The sequence below is a fragment of the Bemisia tabaci genome, chromosome 4 (assembly GCF_918797505.1).
Source record: "Bemisia tabaci chromosome 4, PGI_BMITA_v3".
Lineage (NCBI taxonomy): Eukaryota > Metazoa > Arthropoda > Insecta > Hemiptera > Aleyrodidae > Bemisia > Bemisia tabaci.
In genome coordinates this window covers 33,998,031-34,016,223 of record NC_092796.1, presented here as the reverse complement: position 1 = coordinate 34,016,223, position 18,193 = coordinate 33,998,031, and the positions used below count along the sequence as shown (strand labels likewise).

General features: G+C 39.4%; 1 protein-coding gene across 1 annotated transcript; it reads right to left on the bottom strand.

Annotated features, from left to right (window-relative positions):
* Nucleotides 1–111: 111 nt before the first annotated feature.
* LOC109036478 (tubulin polymerization-promoting protein homolog) lies at nt 112–17,488 on the bottom strand. The gene is made up of 5 exons (XM_019050721.2): nt 17,168–17,488; nt 7,652–8,130; nt 6,766–6,921; nt 5,210–5,339; nt 112–3,986 (listed from the first exon to the last, which is right to left on the bottom strand). The coding sequence occupies exons 2-5, from the start codon at nt 8,128–8,130 to the stop codon at nt 3,798–3,800; spliced, it is 954 nt and encodes a 317-aa protein (XP_018906266.2). The 5' UTR covers nt 17,168–17,488; the 3' UTR covers nt 112–3,797.
* Nucleotides 17,489–18,193: the final 705 nt, after the last annotated feature.

Sequence of the window (18,193 nt, the reverse complement as noted above, 5' to 3'; positions counted from 1 at the left end):
GGTATAATTATTATCATACTCTTCAAAATGAGCCTCCACAAGTTCACACTCTTGCTGAAACTCAAGCGTTAAAGGATGGAACAGATGCAAGAAAAGGAATGGACTCAATAATTACGTAACAAAAAAAAGTATTTCTTTAATAAAAGCTGATGATACATCATTAAATGCTTGGATTTTTCCTAAATATATAATTTCATGGTTTCAATGAGAAGTGGTCTGTTACAATACAATCGTAAAGTGTGGACTTCATGCGTTATGACTTCCTTTAATTTAAGGGCTAGCAAATACTGCAAATCATAAGTGCATGATAAGAATGTTCCTTTATGATCATTGTGAAAAAATTGTTCAAATTAAATTATGACATACACATTTACAATGGTAATATCTACCAATAAAAATAAATAAAAAAAGAACTTTTCTCTCAGAGCAGCGAAGCTTCCTAGAAAATCGATGTCAATACAAATTTCCCTCAAACAACAAAAGATCCTCTGAAACACGCACATGGAATCATTTTGATTGCCTTGAGATGGTATTTGATTGCCGTGGATTTTAGCTGGGCCTATTGCAGTATTAGATAGGATCTTTGTTGTCTCAAAAGGAAATGCTTCCTAATTATAACTATGATGACCTTGTTTCAGTAACGTATAATAATCGTGCATATGACATATCCAAATGGACTAGAAAGAAAATTTGAAGTAAACGGTGAATGATTTTGGACAGTGAAACTGAAGAAATTAAGGGCATAAACCTATTAAAAAATTGTGACCATTCCAGAGATTTAGGGAGGAAATTCCTGATTTTCATTGCCCTAAAAGTACTCCTCTCATGTTATGAGTGCCAAATTAATTCTTAATGGACTTAAGTATGGAGGTTTTCTGACAATAGTTTTTAGGGTAATTTTTTAGCCTGTATGCTTCCTAGCAAACACAGCAGCTGTTAAGTAGTAAATAAAAAAATAGTTCACACATGAAACATTTACCAGATTATATTTGTAAAATTTACATTCACAAAGATAATCAGAACGATGATTGATTTCTGCATATTTACAAAAATCATTAAACAAACTTTACCCCGTCAACTACACCTATGCGCGAATTTTGCTATACATTACTATACACCTTAACTGAATTTCACTCTATGAGCCAACTGAAGCTGAAGCGTATACTAAGCCAAAATAAGGAAGGAAAAAAATTTAAGAATAGATTTTAAATGCATCAGAATCTATTTTAGGGGAAAAACTTAAAATTATACACAAAGGGCAATGCAGCGGTAGGTACGTTTTGTTCAAAATATACTATCATGAGAAACAAGATTTACACGTATGATCCTCAAAGTCCTGGAATCACTTTAAGGCTGTTTTAGTAAGAGATATGATAATGACCTCCTGAATACGCTAATACTTACATACTTAGATAATTCGTTTTATGATTGGACAGCATTTTGCAAAATGGAACTAAAAGCATTGTAATATTTCTCGGAATTTGCAATTCAACTTTTTGGGAAAAAGTAACTGGTGTAAGACCAAAAACAGACATTTATGCAATATTTTCTATTTTAAAATTTTATAAATTTTCTTGACCGAGAAAATAATTCCGAAGTCTTGAATGAACACGAGGCCTTCAAGACAAATGCACATGTATGATGTATGGAGATCCTGCGAGACAATGTCTCTATTGTAATGATTGTTGCTGTGCGTCGAATTGAAGGAGCCTTTAATGTCATCTCGGCAATAGGGTTCCTCGGCTTCATATCGTCGCGCTGATTAAACGATTCCTCAATATTAGCGTTTAACCCGCTCGTTGTATGTTTGTGTCGGACACATTGTGTACTTCATATTCGAAACTATATCACCAAATAGTTCATTCACTGAGAGTGAAAGCATACATTAAGGAAAATCGATTCCTTAACCGAAATTCTGTCCAGCGAAGCGCATGCACATTCGGTTGTGCAAACCGAACTATGCAGAGTCCTCTTTCAATCGAGCGACAGCATATATCACCAAACCTTCCTTTAGTTTTAAATTATATATTAATGGGAAAATGTGTTGAGTCAAGTCCTATCAAATGATTTGTCCTTTGTTGATACAAGTCAATCAGCTGAAGGCCACACGTGTAAATCTTGCTGCGAAATAATCTTGGATATAACAATGATAAAAATAAATTCTACTTCAATTAAATAGTGTTGTGAAATGGTTTACAAAAATAGAATCAACTGAAAGACAGGGTTACTGATGGTAGAACAACAGATAATAGACAACGAATAACAAAAACCAACATTAGTACGTGTCAGGGAAGCAATACGAATATTTTCAAGATACTCTGTGTACTTTCTGGGTCCAAATTAAATATCAAAACTTTCAATTACGAGGTGCATCTAAAGGGATGTATGAATTATTCTCTTATCACGGCTCTCATTATTTCATAATTTGGTCCAGTGGCGGTGTTTACCAATTGATAACAATGTTTTTCCTCCGTTTGATTCAGTATATATAATAGATTCTATCTCTCTATCTAATCTCCCAATCAACATCGATTGTTTTACTGAAAAAATTGGATGCAACCCATCGTTGCCAGCTTGCAAAAATTGACATTGTTTTCGTCGGATTTTAAAAGAGAACGAAAACGGAATAGAAAAACGCAACGACACGGCGAGAATACGGAAGTACCAAGCTCCATTGGGATTTTTCAAAATTTCCAATCCTATTTCCATAGAATATTAATTTGCACTTTCGTTCGGAATTTTGAGAGTATCTTCTTAAAAGAGTTAAACAAATTACGCAAAATTTTGAGCAACAACGGTGATCAGTTTAGACTGTGAAGTCTGGTAAAAAAAATAAACTAGAACAACTTACAGGTCTTAGATCACTCGGTTTTGTAGCTCAGTGGTCTAATTATTGAAATTGATAGACAAAGTGATAGACAAAGAATACAGGGGGAAAACGGAGCGATCAATCGGTGGAGGCGGGCAGTTGCAATGGGCAAAGGAGGTAATTGGACGTATTTCTGTCAAACGGAACTATGTGCATTATGTCGTGAGCCCTGCTATGCATGTATTCTTATAGGTCTCAGGGCTCATGTCTTAGTGCACATAGTTCCGTTTAGCAGAAATACGGCCAATTAATAGATTTTGTAAGGGCAATCCGCGGCACACCCATTCCTTTTTGTCTTATTTGACGATCGCTTTGTCTATCGATTTTATTAAAGAGACCGCAGAGCTACAAAACACCGTGGTTCAGGGCTCCGCAAGTTGTTTTTTCTTCTTTTTTTTCACTCATAAATTCAATCAATGACCAATCACCGTTTTCACAATTACACAATTTTGTGTAATTTTTTGGAAGTCCTTAAAGAACATTTTCCATAAAATCGATACAAAAGCACATACATACTCCATTGAAATAGGGATAGAGATTATGAAAATATGCCTTTAAACTGTCGATGCATTCTGTAATACTACCTCATAATGTAAAATAATTGTTTATATTTCTCGTTGAGAAGGTAATGATTATGATTACGCAATGGAAATTGGTATTTCGACAGTCAGGCCAATGCTATCGATTTCTTTAACACGCATCTGAATGGACGAAATCCAGCGTTGCACAAAGAGAACCCCCACTTAATTAGTTTCAGCATCGTTTAGTTTTCGCGTATGACTTCTTTACACTTATAGAAGTGAGAGTGATAATACAAGTGTAAATCACGAGTACGAAAAAATTCTGAGAACAGTAAAAATAACAAAAATTATCTAGATTCGAGAGATCATATATGTTACAAATTTAAGCATTAAGAGCCAAGAAGGGGCTAATGCGTTTTGTTGTACGAATTTTTGTTTTGGTATCCGTGGACGTAGCCAGAAGAGTCCGGGACATCTTTTCGGCCGGCGATCCCTTTTCCTTTCCCGCTTTCGTCGAAACGTTGTTTGTGCGATCCGGTGTATTTTGAAACGTCGGTTAATCGATTCACGGTTGCCTCTACCTTTTTATTCTCAGCCTGAAAATGGAAGAGAAAAAAATAAATATCAATCAGAGGCAGAGAGCCTGGAGAAATAAGAGTTGCTTATCTATAGAAGCATTTTATAATATTGATGAGCTACTATTTTTGGCCTATCCAAAAAGCACTTATCTGCTCAGAGAATCAAGTGGTACATACGTTATTTCTATAAAAAGCAAGAAATAGCCGTTCCTTATTGCAAGATGAGGCCCAATTGGACCGCGTTTAGCAGGAAGGTATACCAAGCCACATCAGTTTTTGCCTTTAATTGGGCAGTTTAATTTTCTACCAGAGGACGTTTGCGCGGATTCTAGTGAACATTTTAAGGAATTTGCTTTGTGCTATGCAGAAAATTCACTAAAAATTGCGCAAAAATCAGCATGGCCGTTTTCATGTAAAAACTTAAATTGCTCAATTAAATGGCAATAACTGATATGGCTTTGTTTCTTTCTGTTTAACGGGGGTTCGATTTATCCTAGGCCTCCGAGAAGAAGTTGCAATCGAAAAATCCTGAGCCGTATGCGTTCGTCCAACTGCAGGCTAATTATTGAAATTGACAGACCAAGCAGTAGACAAAGAGGACAAAAAGAAAACAGAGCAATCTCATATCGGTGGAGGTGGGTGGTTACAGTGGAGAATTGAGACCCAAGCAATTATTGCTATAAGTTCTTTGATCCCCTAGATTTTCATTTTTTGCCACAGTTCGTTCTACAGTTTTGCTTCGACGATTTCAATGATTTTTGCGGCTGTCGGAAAAGTGTTGGTGTCCAAATGATCTAACCTTACTTAGATTTTGGAAACATGACCTAGGTTTTTTTTCTATTGCGTGATAAAGTAGAGAATTCTTCCATTTAAACGATGTTAATTTTCATTTTTGGCCACGGCGCTTCAAACTTCTACCAGCAGATTTTCATGATTTTCGGAGCTCTCGATAGGAAAAGCGGAAAAGCGGAAAAGCGGGAATATGAGGGGAAATTCGGGCCTCAGACGACTTTTTACGCTCTCTGGGGGTTGTGTCGCGAAGCAGCCAAAAGGAGCATCCCCTAGAGGACTAACTAAAGGTAAACAACGATAGATCCCTATAGTTATTCCAATATTTTCCCCGTTCGTCTGTAAAAGCACCCGCTTCAACCGATGCGATCACTCCATTTGTCCTTAATAGTTTTGTTGGTCAATTTCAATAATCAGCTGGCTGGTCAAACTTTCGTAAAAGGGTCACCTACCCCTGCTCCACCGACGGCGGGTGCCCCGCAATCGGCCAGTTTATTTCGAATTTCGTCTGCCGCGACTCCCTTCGTCTTGGCCAGGTCCTCTATGAACTGGTTGTAATCCTTCAGTGAGACTTTCATCGACCTGGCGGAAAACAAAAAAGTGGTTAGTACAATTAAATAGTGGTGATTGTCGTAGAATTGCGTCGTTTTGCCAACTCCAAGCTAACTATTGAAATTCATAGACAAAGCTACGAATTGAGAGGGCAAAGGGAAAATGGAACGATTCTATTGGTTGAAACGGAAGCAGTTATAGTTAAAGGAGGAGAATGATGAACTAACTACAAAATTTCTCGTGGGTTGCCATGGTTGCCGGGAGAGAGGTACAGTGGACTCTCTATAATTCGAACCTCGATAGTTCGAAAACCACGTTAATTCGAAGGAAAGTCTGTTTCCCTTGAAAATCTCTCGATAATTCGAAGAAAATCAATGTATTTTACTCCCCTCGTTAATTTGAAATTTTTAGGCTGGCGCGGCCCTCTATAATTCAAAATTGCGACGAAAATTCTCTCTGTAATTCGAAGTGTAGGAAGTAAATATGACCCTCCCTCTATAATTCGAAATAAGACGGTACATTCCCTCTACAATTCGAAGTCAACTGTTTGTGTATCTGGGTATCTGAAAGAGCTTGACCTTTGACCTAAAGACCTTTTGGCGTAAATCCGTCCATTTGCCCCTATATAATTCGAATTCAGATGGCGCCTTCCCTCTATAATTCGAACCTCTCTAATTCGAAATTTCTCCACATGAAATCTCTTTAATTCGAACTCTTTTTATTTCGAAACCTCGCTAATTCGAATAAAAAGTCGATTCCCTTCAATTTTGAATTATCGAGAGTCCACTGTAATAGACTAACGTCTATTACTTCTCTCCTTTGTCTATTGTAACCACTCGCTTTTACCGATCGGATCGCTTCATCTTCTCTTTGCCTTCTTTGTCTATCGCTTTGTCTATTAATCATGATTATCGACCCGCCTGACGACTTTAAGTTGGAAGGAACCATGGGAAAATAAATTAAATAAAAAGAAACCAATGAATCACGTAGTCTTTTTGAATGTAGTTCCTTTCCATTTAATTTATTTCCATATACCTCGAGTTAAGTCCCACTCGCATTTCCTGAATAAAATAATCAAAAATTTATCAATGAGTTGCTGATTATTTTAAGTGCACCGGTAATATGTGAACTCAAATTGATTTTATTCTGACACCGCAATCTGCTGTGATGAAACTTTGGACGCTTGTGTAGCTTTTTTGAATCCGCTTTCTCGACGGATCCTGCACGAAGCCATTCTCGCTTACCACTGATTACACGGAGAATTCTCAATTTTTCTCATCAATAAAACAAATTAAAAGAGGGAAAAATATCGTCTCGGAAGCTGATAACATCCGCGATAACCTACTAAACTTTAATAAAACAAAGTCCCTGCATGTTGCTTGCCTACTGTAATAATTATTGATGGCGCTTGCTCATTTCAAACTTACTCTAGGCATTTTAGACTAAGAACACTTACTTTAGTTTCTTGAAATGGATTGCAGTATCGGTCGTTGTGATCTTCTTTCCATCGACTACTTTGGCTTGTTTCATCCATTTATCGCTTTGAGAAAGTGTGATCAACTTTCCATCAGATTTCGTGTCCCCGAATTTTGAGAATAGTGCAAATTTTTCTCTGTAAAAAGACGTCTATTGTTACAAGAGTTAAGTGGCATGGCGGAAAAAAAAAGATACTCATGAAAGATTGGAAATTTTGTACAATATTTCGTGCAATTTTACGAGAATTGCCAAATTTCCTTGAATAAAATGTTTATTTTTGAGGAAAATTATGAATATTTTTTTTTAAAAAATTCCGACACGTTAGATCAAATTACAAACAAAATTATCTAAGAAATTGGCAGAAAAATATTCAAAAATTTTCCTAAAAATCAGTGATTTGCCCGAGGAAATTCGCAACGCCTGAAGGCTCATACGGCGTTCTTCCTTAGCGCGGCATAATAATTGCTTAATTTATGAGCCAAGGGTATCCTCGTGTTCAGTTCACTTGGTAGTTTCTACTTAAACACGAAATTCATTAAATTTCAAACACAGGCAAATTCTCAATTGGAGATACGTGTTTTGTACTTGGGCCATCGAAATGCTATCACTGGTAAAAAAAAAAAAAAAAAAAAAAAAAAAAAAAAAAAAAAAAAAAAAAACCTCTTGGTTCAAGAGAGCAGTTTCTTGGCGCCGGATTTAAGAGTCTGGACTCTTGTTTCAATGGAAAATCCGCTTGAAACACGAGTTCAAGACTCATAAATCCGGCGACAAGAAACTGCATTCTTAAGTCAATGCAATGCGTCATTGGTCCAAGAGGTTTTTTTTTACCAGTAATTGATTGTGATCTGAAAACAGGGAAAACTTACTTGAAAGCAGCCGAGGGTTCTTTGGTTGGTTCCGTTTTGGTGGCTTTTGGTCCCTGAGACTTGTCCCTGCCGGGTCGGCTAGGCTCGCTTTTCTTGACTCCCTCGGGCCTCTTTTCGTTTTTGGCCGTTTCTTTGGTCGGACTCGTGCTTTTCTGCGCGTTCCCCCGGTCGCCGTTTTTCGGCTGCAGAGGCTGGCCTTTGGTCGGCGAGGTGCGGCCTTTTTCAGGCGCTTGGTTCTTCGGAGGAGGGCCGCCGCCGTCTTTTTGCGGGGAGGTTCGGCCCTTGTCTGGCGAGGTTCCGCCTTTCGTCGGCGAGGTCCGGCCTTTGTCTGGCGAGGTCCGGCCTTTGTCCGGCGAAGTTCGGCCTTTGTCGGGTGAGCTTTGGTTTTTGAGTGGAGAGGTTGAGTTCTTCGTGTGTGCTCCGGTCTCCACTTTGCCGTTTGGGATGTTTTCGGATTTCTTTTCCGTCGAAGACGCCATCTGCCAACAGAGCGCAAGATAATTTAAATGTTTGGTTTAACAACACTGTTATAGAAATTTTGATAACCAAGATAAAGTTGGTGAATGATGACTAAAGAAGCAAAATTTAATATCAATATCTTCATCACCTATTCACTGATATTAAAAACCTGCTATTTTAGTTATTTATTCAGCAACAATATCTTGGTTACAGCACGTAAAAAAATACACATACAGAACGCATGGTGACCGACGAAACAATTAAAGATACTACATCAGGTAGGAGATGTGTTTGGGCCTCTTCTTTTAACTATTCTCCCGAATCGGAGCGACACCTCATTGACAGCATATAGCAGAGCATTGAGAGCTCACGCTTCGCGTCATCGCGCCTTCAATTTTTCAGATGCAGCACGGACGTCCATCAAGTACGAATAGTTGTATCTCTGCGCCGTCGAAAACGCGCACCCTTTTCCTCCCTCTATTTCCATATTGTGTTTGTTTGCATTTGTCTCATTCGTAATGGTGCTTCAAACTAGTAGCATAGAGCAGAGCATTGCGAGTTCACGACTCACGCCATCGCATCTTACATTTTTCATATGCAATGTGGACATACACCGTGCGTTAATAGTTGTATCGCGTTTACACTTTAGATGTCTCTTATTTTTTAATTTCGAGATAAATTAAGGTTCAGTTTGCCCGAGAAAGGCGAAGGTATGTCCAAATCAACCATGAAAAAGGAAAAAAAAGGGAAAAAATCCATGGAAAAAGTCCATTGGAAAAAAAAAGGAAAACATTCTTGTCCATTTTGAAAAGGAAGAAATGTGTTTAAAGGTCTCTCAAGAGGTCTATAAAGGGTGCGTGTGTCTAAAAATCGAACCGACTATCACTTCTAAGGGAATTGCACATAGCGAATGAAGGAGGGGGATGATAAAGCGCCTGTATGTCGACAAAAAGGTGAACATTTCACAGAAAAGTGTTTACGCTTCAGAAAGTAGTTCTTGAACCTCTGTTCGCCACTATCATGCTTAAAAGCACCTTTCTTTACTGCTAACTCTCTCTTCCTCCGTTTATTTAAGAAATGTTTTTCATATATTCTCGGTCGTAATTTTTTTCTCTTCTTATTTTACCATCTGTAAGAGAGGCGCGTTTTCGGCGCGCCAAGGGGTCGTATTTGCCAATGGCATATTGGCCCTACGGCCAGTCCGAGCCTGCATCCTTTTTCACAAACTTGGACACCTATACGTGTTTTCCGCGTGGGCCGAGGGATTTTACAGAATCGATCACCGGGTGTTATTGCGTTGAGAGAAACCTTGGTTTCTGATCAATTATCCTGTCATATTAGGAGGGAAATCATCAAATTTAAGATCAAACCATGACTCCTAGGTGTAGAATCTCCCTAGCGTGACAACACACTTGTTTGCTCGACAAACAATTTAACTCGCGAAGCTTCGTCTGACCTTTGCAGCGAGATCTTCTGTCAGCCTTAACATCGCTTAACATTAGGGCCAGATTTCGCTAAAAAATCAGCATAATTTCCGATTAAATTCAATGTAAGATATCCAGAATTTTTCACACAACCTGGCATCCTTGTAGTTTAATTACTGCTCACGGAACTGTGGAGCACGCAATCTTAATTGAACAGCGTTGAGCAGAAATGGATCAAGTCACACCAGCTATTGAAAAATGTCATGGAACATTTTCTTTTTTTGCAGGGAATTTGTGTACGTATTGTTCGGAAAATTTCAGGAAATTGCTTCACGCCACAAAAGAATATCCCCTGAAATTTTCAAAAAAAAAATCTGCTCTACCCTTCTCCCGTAAAATAATAAACCATCCAATGAAATTTCGCAACGGCTGATGAGACTTCCCTTTAGCGTATTGCGGTCCAATTGAACGGGTTTATCTTCTTCTTGAAAGTGTATGTCCATTTTTAGATGGTCACCAAGGTCCGTATAAATATCAGCATTTTAGGGTTCAACTGAAAATTGACATACTTGCTTTTACGAATGACCCGTCCGATTGAAATGCCTCGAAGAAGAGACTATCTACATTTTGGACGTATTGAAATCAAATGGAACTATATTTATTGTGACATGAACCGTGTCTTACACGTATTCGTTTGGAGCTCAGGGTCCAAGCCAGAATGGATAATATAGCCCCTTTGGATTCAAATAGGTCATTTTGGTATGAATCATCTGTCCTGTTCCGTCTTGCTAAGGAAAATTGCCGAATTAGCCCTCACATTTTGCCGCACATTTCCTTCAATAAACACCGAATTTACGGAGGAAATGGAGTTACGCCTTTACGTTAGATGAGCGACAAAATTGACAACAAGCAAGAAAAAACACTGGAAAGGAGAAAAGAGAGAAAGGCCAGAGAAAGAGAGAGAATAAAGAAATTAGATATGCAGTCTAAGGAACGAATCGGTAAAAAAAGATTGAGCCATTAATTTTAAAGTTAGAAACATTGTATTGCTAAGGGATCCAATATTTTTAAGTATTGTTTAAATTGACCGTCCTAGGTTCAGATTTCTCGATATTATTTCACCAATACATGTTTTTTCCTTTAAAAAAATTAAATAGGTATTATGCTTTTATTTAATGTAGAAATAATCGAAGAATCAATACTGCACTCTTATCGCAGCTAGAAACTAATAGCCGAAGCTGAACGTAGACATAATTATGCGATTGTTAAGAAACTGTATAACTCACGCATTGAAGGCGTTTTAAATGTCAATTTTTAGCACAGTTTAGACTTTCTTAGCGTATTGTGAATCAAACATGTAGTAAGTGTCCTCTGAGATACCCGCTTGTCTTTATATTTTTAAGGGGGTATAAGGGGTTTTATTCTCAATACATGGTTAAATGCAGATATAAATGCATGGAAAAAACGTTAGAAATATCTAATTCCAGATCCAGAAATGCTGTGCATTCTTGTGCTATCTCGAACCGGAAAAATGTATACATGACCCTTTTGCAGATTTGACGAGCATGGTCATTTTTCAATAATAATATTTGTTTTTTCTCAGAAATCAATAAAATGACAATAATTATTATCTGAGTTTGATGTTAACGGTTTAACCATATGCTAAAAATATACGACTAGAGGCTTAATTTTAACAATCTGTTCAGCGGTTAAGAGTCACTTCAAGATTAATTGTTGGTATTTGAACAAGCCAATTTTCTTCGAATTCATCACGTGTTCGTGAATATGGGTATATCTGAACATTTTTGCTGTGTACCAGAGTGATCCATTTACGTAAACTTGAAGACAATGGATGTAATTCGAGACCACAAAGAGTACACAGAAGTGTGTGAAATCGGTAAAATGCGCGTGGTTTTCGCTCAACTGTCAAAACTTTGTAGTCACGCGATGAGCCACACCCACGATATTATGATCGTCCCGTAACTATTTCAACCTGTTGTCAAACCGTCTTGAAGGATTACTGTTCGCTGTTCAAAAACGTTCGTTTAACATCTCCGTGTCTCAGGAAGACACCTCAGTTTCAAATTTGAGTTCCATGTTTCAAATTTGAGGGAGGGACGTTTTAGTAGACCTTAAACATGTAATTTTGAGAAGGGCTGTTTTTTCGAATCTCCAGAAAAACTAAGCAATAATTTTTGGATGAGAAAGAAAATTTTGCAAAAAAACAATTTTGCATGGCACAGAAAAACTATACTACTTATATGTAAGGCAATTTCTAATAGATGTTCATCTTTTAAGAGGATGCGACAGTCCTGAGAAAAAGATACAAGAGGATAAAAAGATATTGGAAATTAAAAATTACGTAACGTGATAATCCTCAGCGGTAGCGGACTAACTTTACTATTTCCACCTCAGCCTTGATTAAAATAAAATAAGTTCAAAGGGCATAAGTCGTATTAAATCACTTGGCTTGCTACCTCATATCTACGCACAAGTTCCTTTTATTTTGTCGTTGAAATTACTTTCCCTTACTTTTTGTAATTATAACACATTATGTATGCTTATCAAATTATTTTTTCATAATTTCGTGTACCTAGAACTAGATCGATGAACACAAATTATACTATTTTAACCGTACAGTTTCACCACCCACCCCCGAACTAGTGTTCAATATAGATCAGTGTTAAATAGTTATCGCATTTCGTCGCTCCTCCGACGTAAGGACGTACCTTAATTCCCACTTAAGCTCCACTTTACATACAAATACATGCTTTCTGGGGCTCATGTGGAAATCGAGTTACGCCCTTACGCCAGAACAGCGACGATTCTGGGACGTTGTCATCTCCATATTTCCCCCATTATGGGAGGGGATGAAGGACTCCATCGATTTGGAAAAATTGCAGCACTTAATGGTAACAGCAGGCTAACCTTACTTTTTTGACCTCGGCTTTGATATAATCGCCCTATACGTGCTGGAGATGCCATCATCGTCGCGTATATAGTTTCAGATATTGGGGGCGTGGGAACGCTCATCGACATGGTAAAAATCAACAAGGGAGCATGTTCCCTTTCCTTTGCAAGGTAACGCATCAAATTGATGTAGGTAACATGAATAATGGAATATAATCATTTCACGCTCGTCTGCGGAGCGTGATAATTTTCCGCGAACGATTTGACAATGATCTTGTGGGTACACATTTACAGCCGCGAAACACCCCCCTAGAAACAAGGAAATCGTGCCAAAGCTGGCCGCCGCCGCATAGTCAGCAGGTAGATTAAAGATGCATGAGTTTAACCTCATTTTGACTGTTGCGTTGTCTATTCTGGCAGGAAATCAAATATTTTTCATCGAAAAATAAACAGATTTAGCATCTGTTCCACTCGAGGTGACAACGCCTCAACGACGAGTCGATCGGACACCTTGCCATCGTAGATACTGTTATGAATGAACGAAGCGTGACCTTGAGACAGAAACGAAATGAAGTGGGCCTAAATGGTTTCACTACCTATAGAGTGAATCGGAAGAACACAGCTCATGAAGGTCTTGGTAGACCGATTTTGTGTCCATTCATCGACCGTCATTCGAAATTTCGTCTACCACCATTGGTTACACTCTTCCATTGGACCAGATTCAATTTTGGGCTAAAAATTTTAATATTAAACGAACAAGATTTGGAAAAAAAGAAGAGGATGAATTGTCGGATAACCAAATCTATCTCACTAATCAACTGCAAGTACTGTTCGACTCAATTTCAAAGTCCACGCGCCCCGTTACAGCAATTCAGCATTAAGATGGAGTGAAGACTGCCCTCGCTAAGAGCCATTTGTAAAAGTCATTCTGTTGAACCATTCTGTGGCGCGCAATGTTTGGAACTATTTGGAACTAAATGAAGGGTATCGACAAGGTCTGTTAATTTTTGGGCCCACCCTTAATTTTCTCAACTCCGCGAGTTTTGGTTCTTTGAAGGTCTATATTTTTATGGAATGCCTGACGAGTTGGTCATTTATGATCTCTTTTTGGGTCTAGCAGCCCTATCACTGGTCTAAACATTGGTCAGAAGGCCGATTTTGGCGAAAAACGTAAGTTATATGGCGGCTTGGCGGCTAAATCCAATTTTTGGCCAAAATCGGCTTTCAGGCCCATATTTAGACCTACCCGAAGAGACAGGAATTGACCAAGTCATGATACACACATGGAAGCCGCTTTCATAGCGCTCTTTTGCGCTCTGCGACACTCAGCCGCCAAAGTTCCCTATCCTCCTAAGGCCCTTCAGGCAGTTGGCACTCCCTCATTTCCTCTGCCCCCCCCCCCCCCGGTCACCACCTTTTCACTGGGCGTCCCCTTCGTCTCCACTTAGGAGGAATAAAATCAGCGAATTTTTCGACAGCCTTTCTTCCATCATCCTGTTAACATGACCATACCAGACAAGCTGTTTGGCCTAGACGTCGAAATCGATGTAATTTTCGACTCGACCAAATCATGATGCATTCGAGAAATTTCGGCCCCCATTGAGCAAAAAATCGTAGAGTTGTGGAAATTCAGGCAGGGTGGGCCAAAAAACGCCCTTATCGATACCCCCTCTTTTTTAGCAGTGAGCAAAAATGTGTCGAGTGACTTTTTGTCATTTCTGCACTGAGGAGATCAAGACTTTCACCTCAACGGTTATCGACCGCTCGTCCTCGGAGCTGGAAGAATATTCTATGGCGGAGGCTTAAGGAGGCGTTCGGATCGATTTCACTTTTTATGCGTGACGCTCGGCGCGTGAGAAAGCCGCTTTTATTGCAAAGGCGCGCCGACAATGAGAAGTGTTTTTCATGGGTATCAAACACTTGGCGCGGAGACATAAGTTCTCACAGCAATTGATCCGGACCGGGGCATTCAGCCATCAATTACTCACGTATTCGAATACATACACATGCATGTTATTCAGCTCTCCCTTTTGAATATTGCCAAATGATGGGCCAAAACTCGTGTACTGAAAAGAAAAACTTCGGCCGTGAAAGGCCGTACTTACGTACGGGCGATATAGACATACCGTCCGCGTTCCGGGCTCGGAAACCACAAATTCCGGGCGGAGAACCAGGAGTAGTCGAAGCTATGGCTCCAGCACCCGGAACTTTCGGCCTCAGAGCCCGGAACGGACGGTATATCTATATAGCCTGTAACTTTTTTTAAGTGTATTCAACGCAAAGAACTGCGGCCCTGAGCGGACGCAGAGCGGGGCGTAGGGGGACACTGGAGATCCTGTTAGGTAACCTAAACTGAAGGAAAGGATTCAGAAGGAGGGAAGGAGGTCATTCACTAGCCTAATTTGAAGATTTTTTATTTGACAGTTAATTGGGCATATTGATAGCTAATGAAAAATACCGCCTAACTGACAATTTGAGCGAAAATGAGTTAGGGACTTTGTCGTATTCTACAGTATAAAATACGCAAGCTGATATTTTTAGGTTTTTCCCAATTCCACATCAAAGCTCTAATTGACGTTGTAATATATGAAAAAATTGAAAATCAAGCCTCATAATTACAAAAATTGCGAATTTTTTTCTTCGTCTCGCTAAATCTTCAGTTTGCAGATGGGCGACACTGTCCCTTAACCATCGATATCCACACTAAAAGAAGCTATACACGTGTGACTTGAATAAAATACGATTCGCAATTGGGCGCTTGCAACATTGAAATTTAGTTACGTTCTCTCGTCTAGGAAATATCCAATTTACCCTTTCTACGTATTTGTGTTCAGATCTTTTGGATTTGTTGCGCATCTACGTACAGATGAGCGTCATTAAATAGAACAAACATCTGAATAGAGAGTTGAAAAAACGCGCATCTACAAAAGCATTGTACTAGATAGCACGTTGTTTGCTTTCTTATTTTAAGTTAGCTTTATAGATTGGTTGATTTGACTAAATCACGTCCACTTGAGGTACATGCTCACTCAAATCAATTTTTATTATCTCTTTTAATGAGAGCGACTTTTTCAATTCGAGTATGTGAGCAGTTGAGCACGTTGTTGTTGATCTCACGTCTCATTCAATAATCACCTAGATTATCTAATTATCGCTCAGATGCTTAAATCACTGACACTGAAGAGTGAAGACACGAGTCTCTTGAAAACATTTAAGGAAAAAAACGTCGCAGAAACGGAACACCAGTAAGACGGTCAATAATTGCTGGCTGGCTTTTGCGTTCGATGAAAAGGTCAAGACAGGACTGCAATTTATTCATTGATCGTGTCCGTGGGGTTATCATCAAGTGATCTACTTCGGAACGCTACGTTCCGCCTCCTTTCCCGCGGTCAGACATCAAGACATGAGCCCTGAGACCCATAAGAATATGTGCATAACAGGGCTCACGTCATAATGCACATCGTTCCGTTTGATAGGAATACGTCCAATACATGAAAAAAACGAAAAAAGAAAATTGTGTGTTTTCCTCGGGAAATTACTAAAAGTTTATCCTGCTGGTTTTAAATGTCTGTAGCAAGTGCTAACAATAAACCCTGAAAACATATGGCTCAATTTTTGCCGATTTTGAGGGAAAAAGTCACAAAGATCCAGAGGATTCTGATTATCTCATTCGTGCACAAAATATGAATGTTAAGAACTTGAAAATTTGTTTAGAACACTCCAGCACGGATCATCCCTCGAATAGCCGTCTTTCTTTATCATTTCATATACTACATGAATTAAAAGTCCCTCCATTTGCGCTGTAGTTGTGAACTTTTCACTGTGCACGATGTTTTGACGCAACATTTTGGCGAGGGAACGTGAAATTACGCACTGCAATTCGAGCTTTTTCTCTGGCCTATTGTTCCATGGACATTTAATAAGGTCTTGATATGAACTTTTCATGCTTGAATGGATCATTCAATAAATGCTTGAAAAAATGTAAGAAACAGAGTGGTAAAATAGAAATCAAGGCGAAAATTTTAAAAAATTCAATTTAGAGTAAAAAAAAACTTTATGCCCTAATAATTACCAGTGCAAGATTTAGGGGGGAGAGTGTTCAGCTAACTCAATTTTGCATTGGAATATTAAGTTGAGGGCACGCTGAGAGATCAATAGCGTTTTGGGCCTTATTAGACTCATCAGTAGATTTTGACATTAATTGAAATTTCTGAACTCTTTGACCTTGTTTTCCCCGCAAAATAGTGTGGACTCAGCACTATTTTACCACTTTGTTACATAAGTTCGGGCCGCATTTCTTGGTGTTTAAATAAAATAGGAATTAAAGTGAGTTTTTTTTTTTCAAAATTTTACGAGCAAAAAGATGCAGATGACGGAAATGTCCAAAATCGACTTTTAAGCATGAAATAAACACCTATTTTCCGACACCTGCTGGGTGAATATAAACACGGACGGAGTCATTCCTATTGAATTTCACTGTCGCACATGACATTGGCATTTCTCCCATCTTAATTGAACTTTTCATAGTTTACACCGTTTTGGGGCACAATATTGGCAGGGAAATGTGAAATTGCGTGCTGCAATCCGAACTTTGTTTACCATCCCTTTGTCCCCACGAAAGCAGGTCGAGCGTTGGTCGGCTGCCCTGCGCGAGCCGCGGGTGTTGTGACGATCGCAAAAATCGAGGAATCTTGGCCAACGATTTTGGCACAAATCAACTCACCTTTCGATCGGAGCTTTTCCGCGGTGCGGGGCCAAAATCCCGGGTCTCGGTCTTCTAGGTCCGCGAAGATTGTTTACACGACGAGAGGGGACAGGGCGATCCCTGGCGCACTTTCCAGTTTCCACACCACCACCACGCACCACTCATCAACGGAGGGTCTGTTGCGGGCCGAGCACTTTCGCTGAGCGGGACGCCGGACCTGCGCAGCCAAGCCCCGCCGGTTGCCTAACTTACGCCTTATCTTCGCACCAGCGTGCGGCGGGTTGCATACCTTACTCCCGCGCTCCTGAGCTTGCGATCAGCCGACAGGTCATTTCGTTGTTTTCCGCACGACGGAACGTACCTCCGTTCCAGTGTTGCAAAATTCACTTGAACAATTCAATTTTTACGAGAATAAACCATCGTAAGTTTCGATGAAAATTTGTGCGATTTTTACTTGAGACCAGAGGAAAAATTAGTGAAATTTTCGGTGCAAAATTCCCCAAATTATCCCGGTAAAAATTTACTTTGCGCGAGGAAAGGCAACATCGAAATGCAGTTACGTTCTTTCGTGAGGAAAAGGACGATTTTCAGCTCCTAAAGTCGAATTCGTCGTGATTTGATGCACTGTGTGCTGATGCTTTTACTATCCTGAGAGACGATTATTGAAAGTGATAGACAAAGAGAACACAGAGGAGACTAAGCAATCCTATTGGTGAGGTGAGAGTAGGACCTATTATAGCCCAACCGTCCGCGGATTAGCAGCCCCAGATTAGCGCGCGGACCATGCTTTATTCCTCACAAGAAATGCTCCATGGTACAGAGTGTTGCGCCCCTTCATTTCTCCGATTAGGCAAAAACAGCTCCCTCGAGTTAAAGTAGTCGAATCCTTTAAGATTCTCGAGGCGTTACGTTTTTACGGAGGTCCAGTGTTCTACCTTATTGCTGTCATTTCTAACGGAGCATATACTTGGTTTGTAATTAGGCTGTATAGTAGATCAGTTCTAGGCAGTTAAAATAAAAAGGTAAATATATCAATAGCAAGTT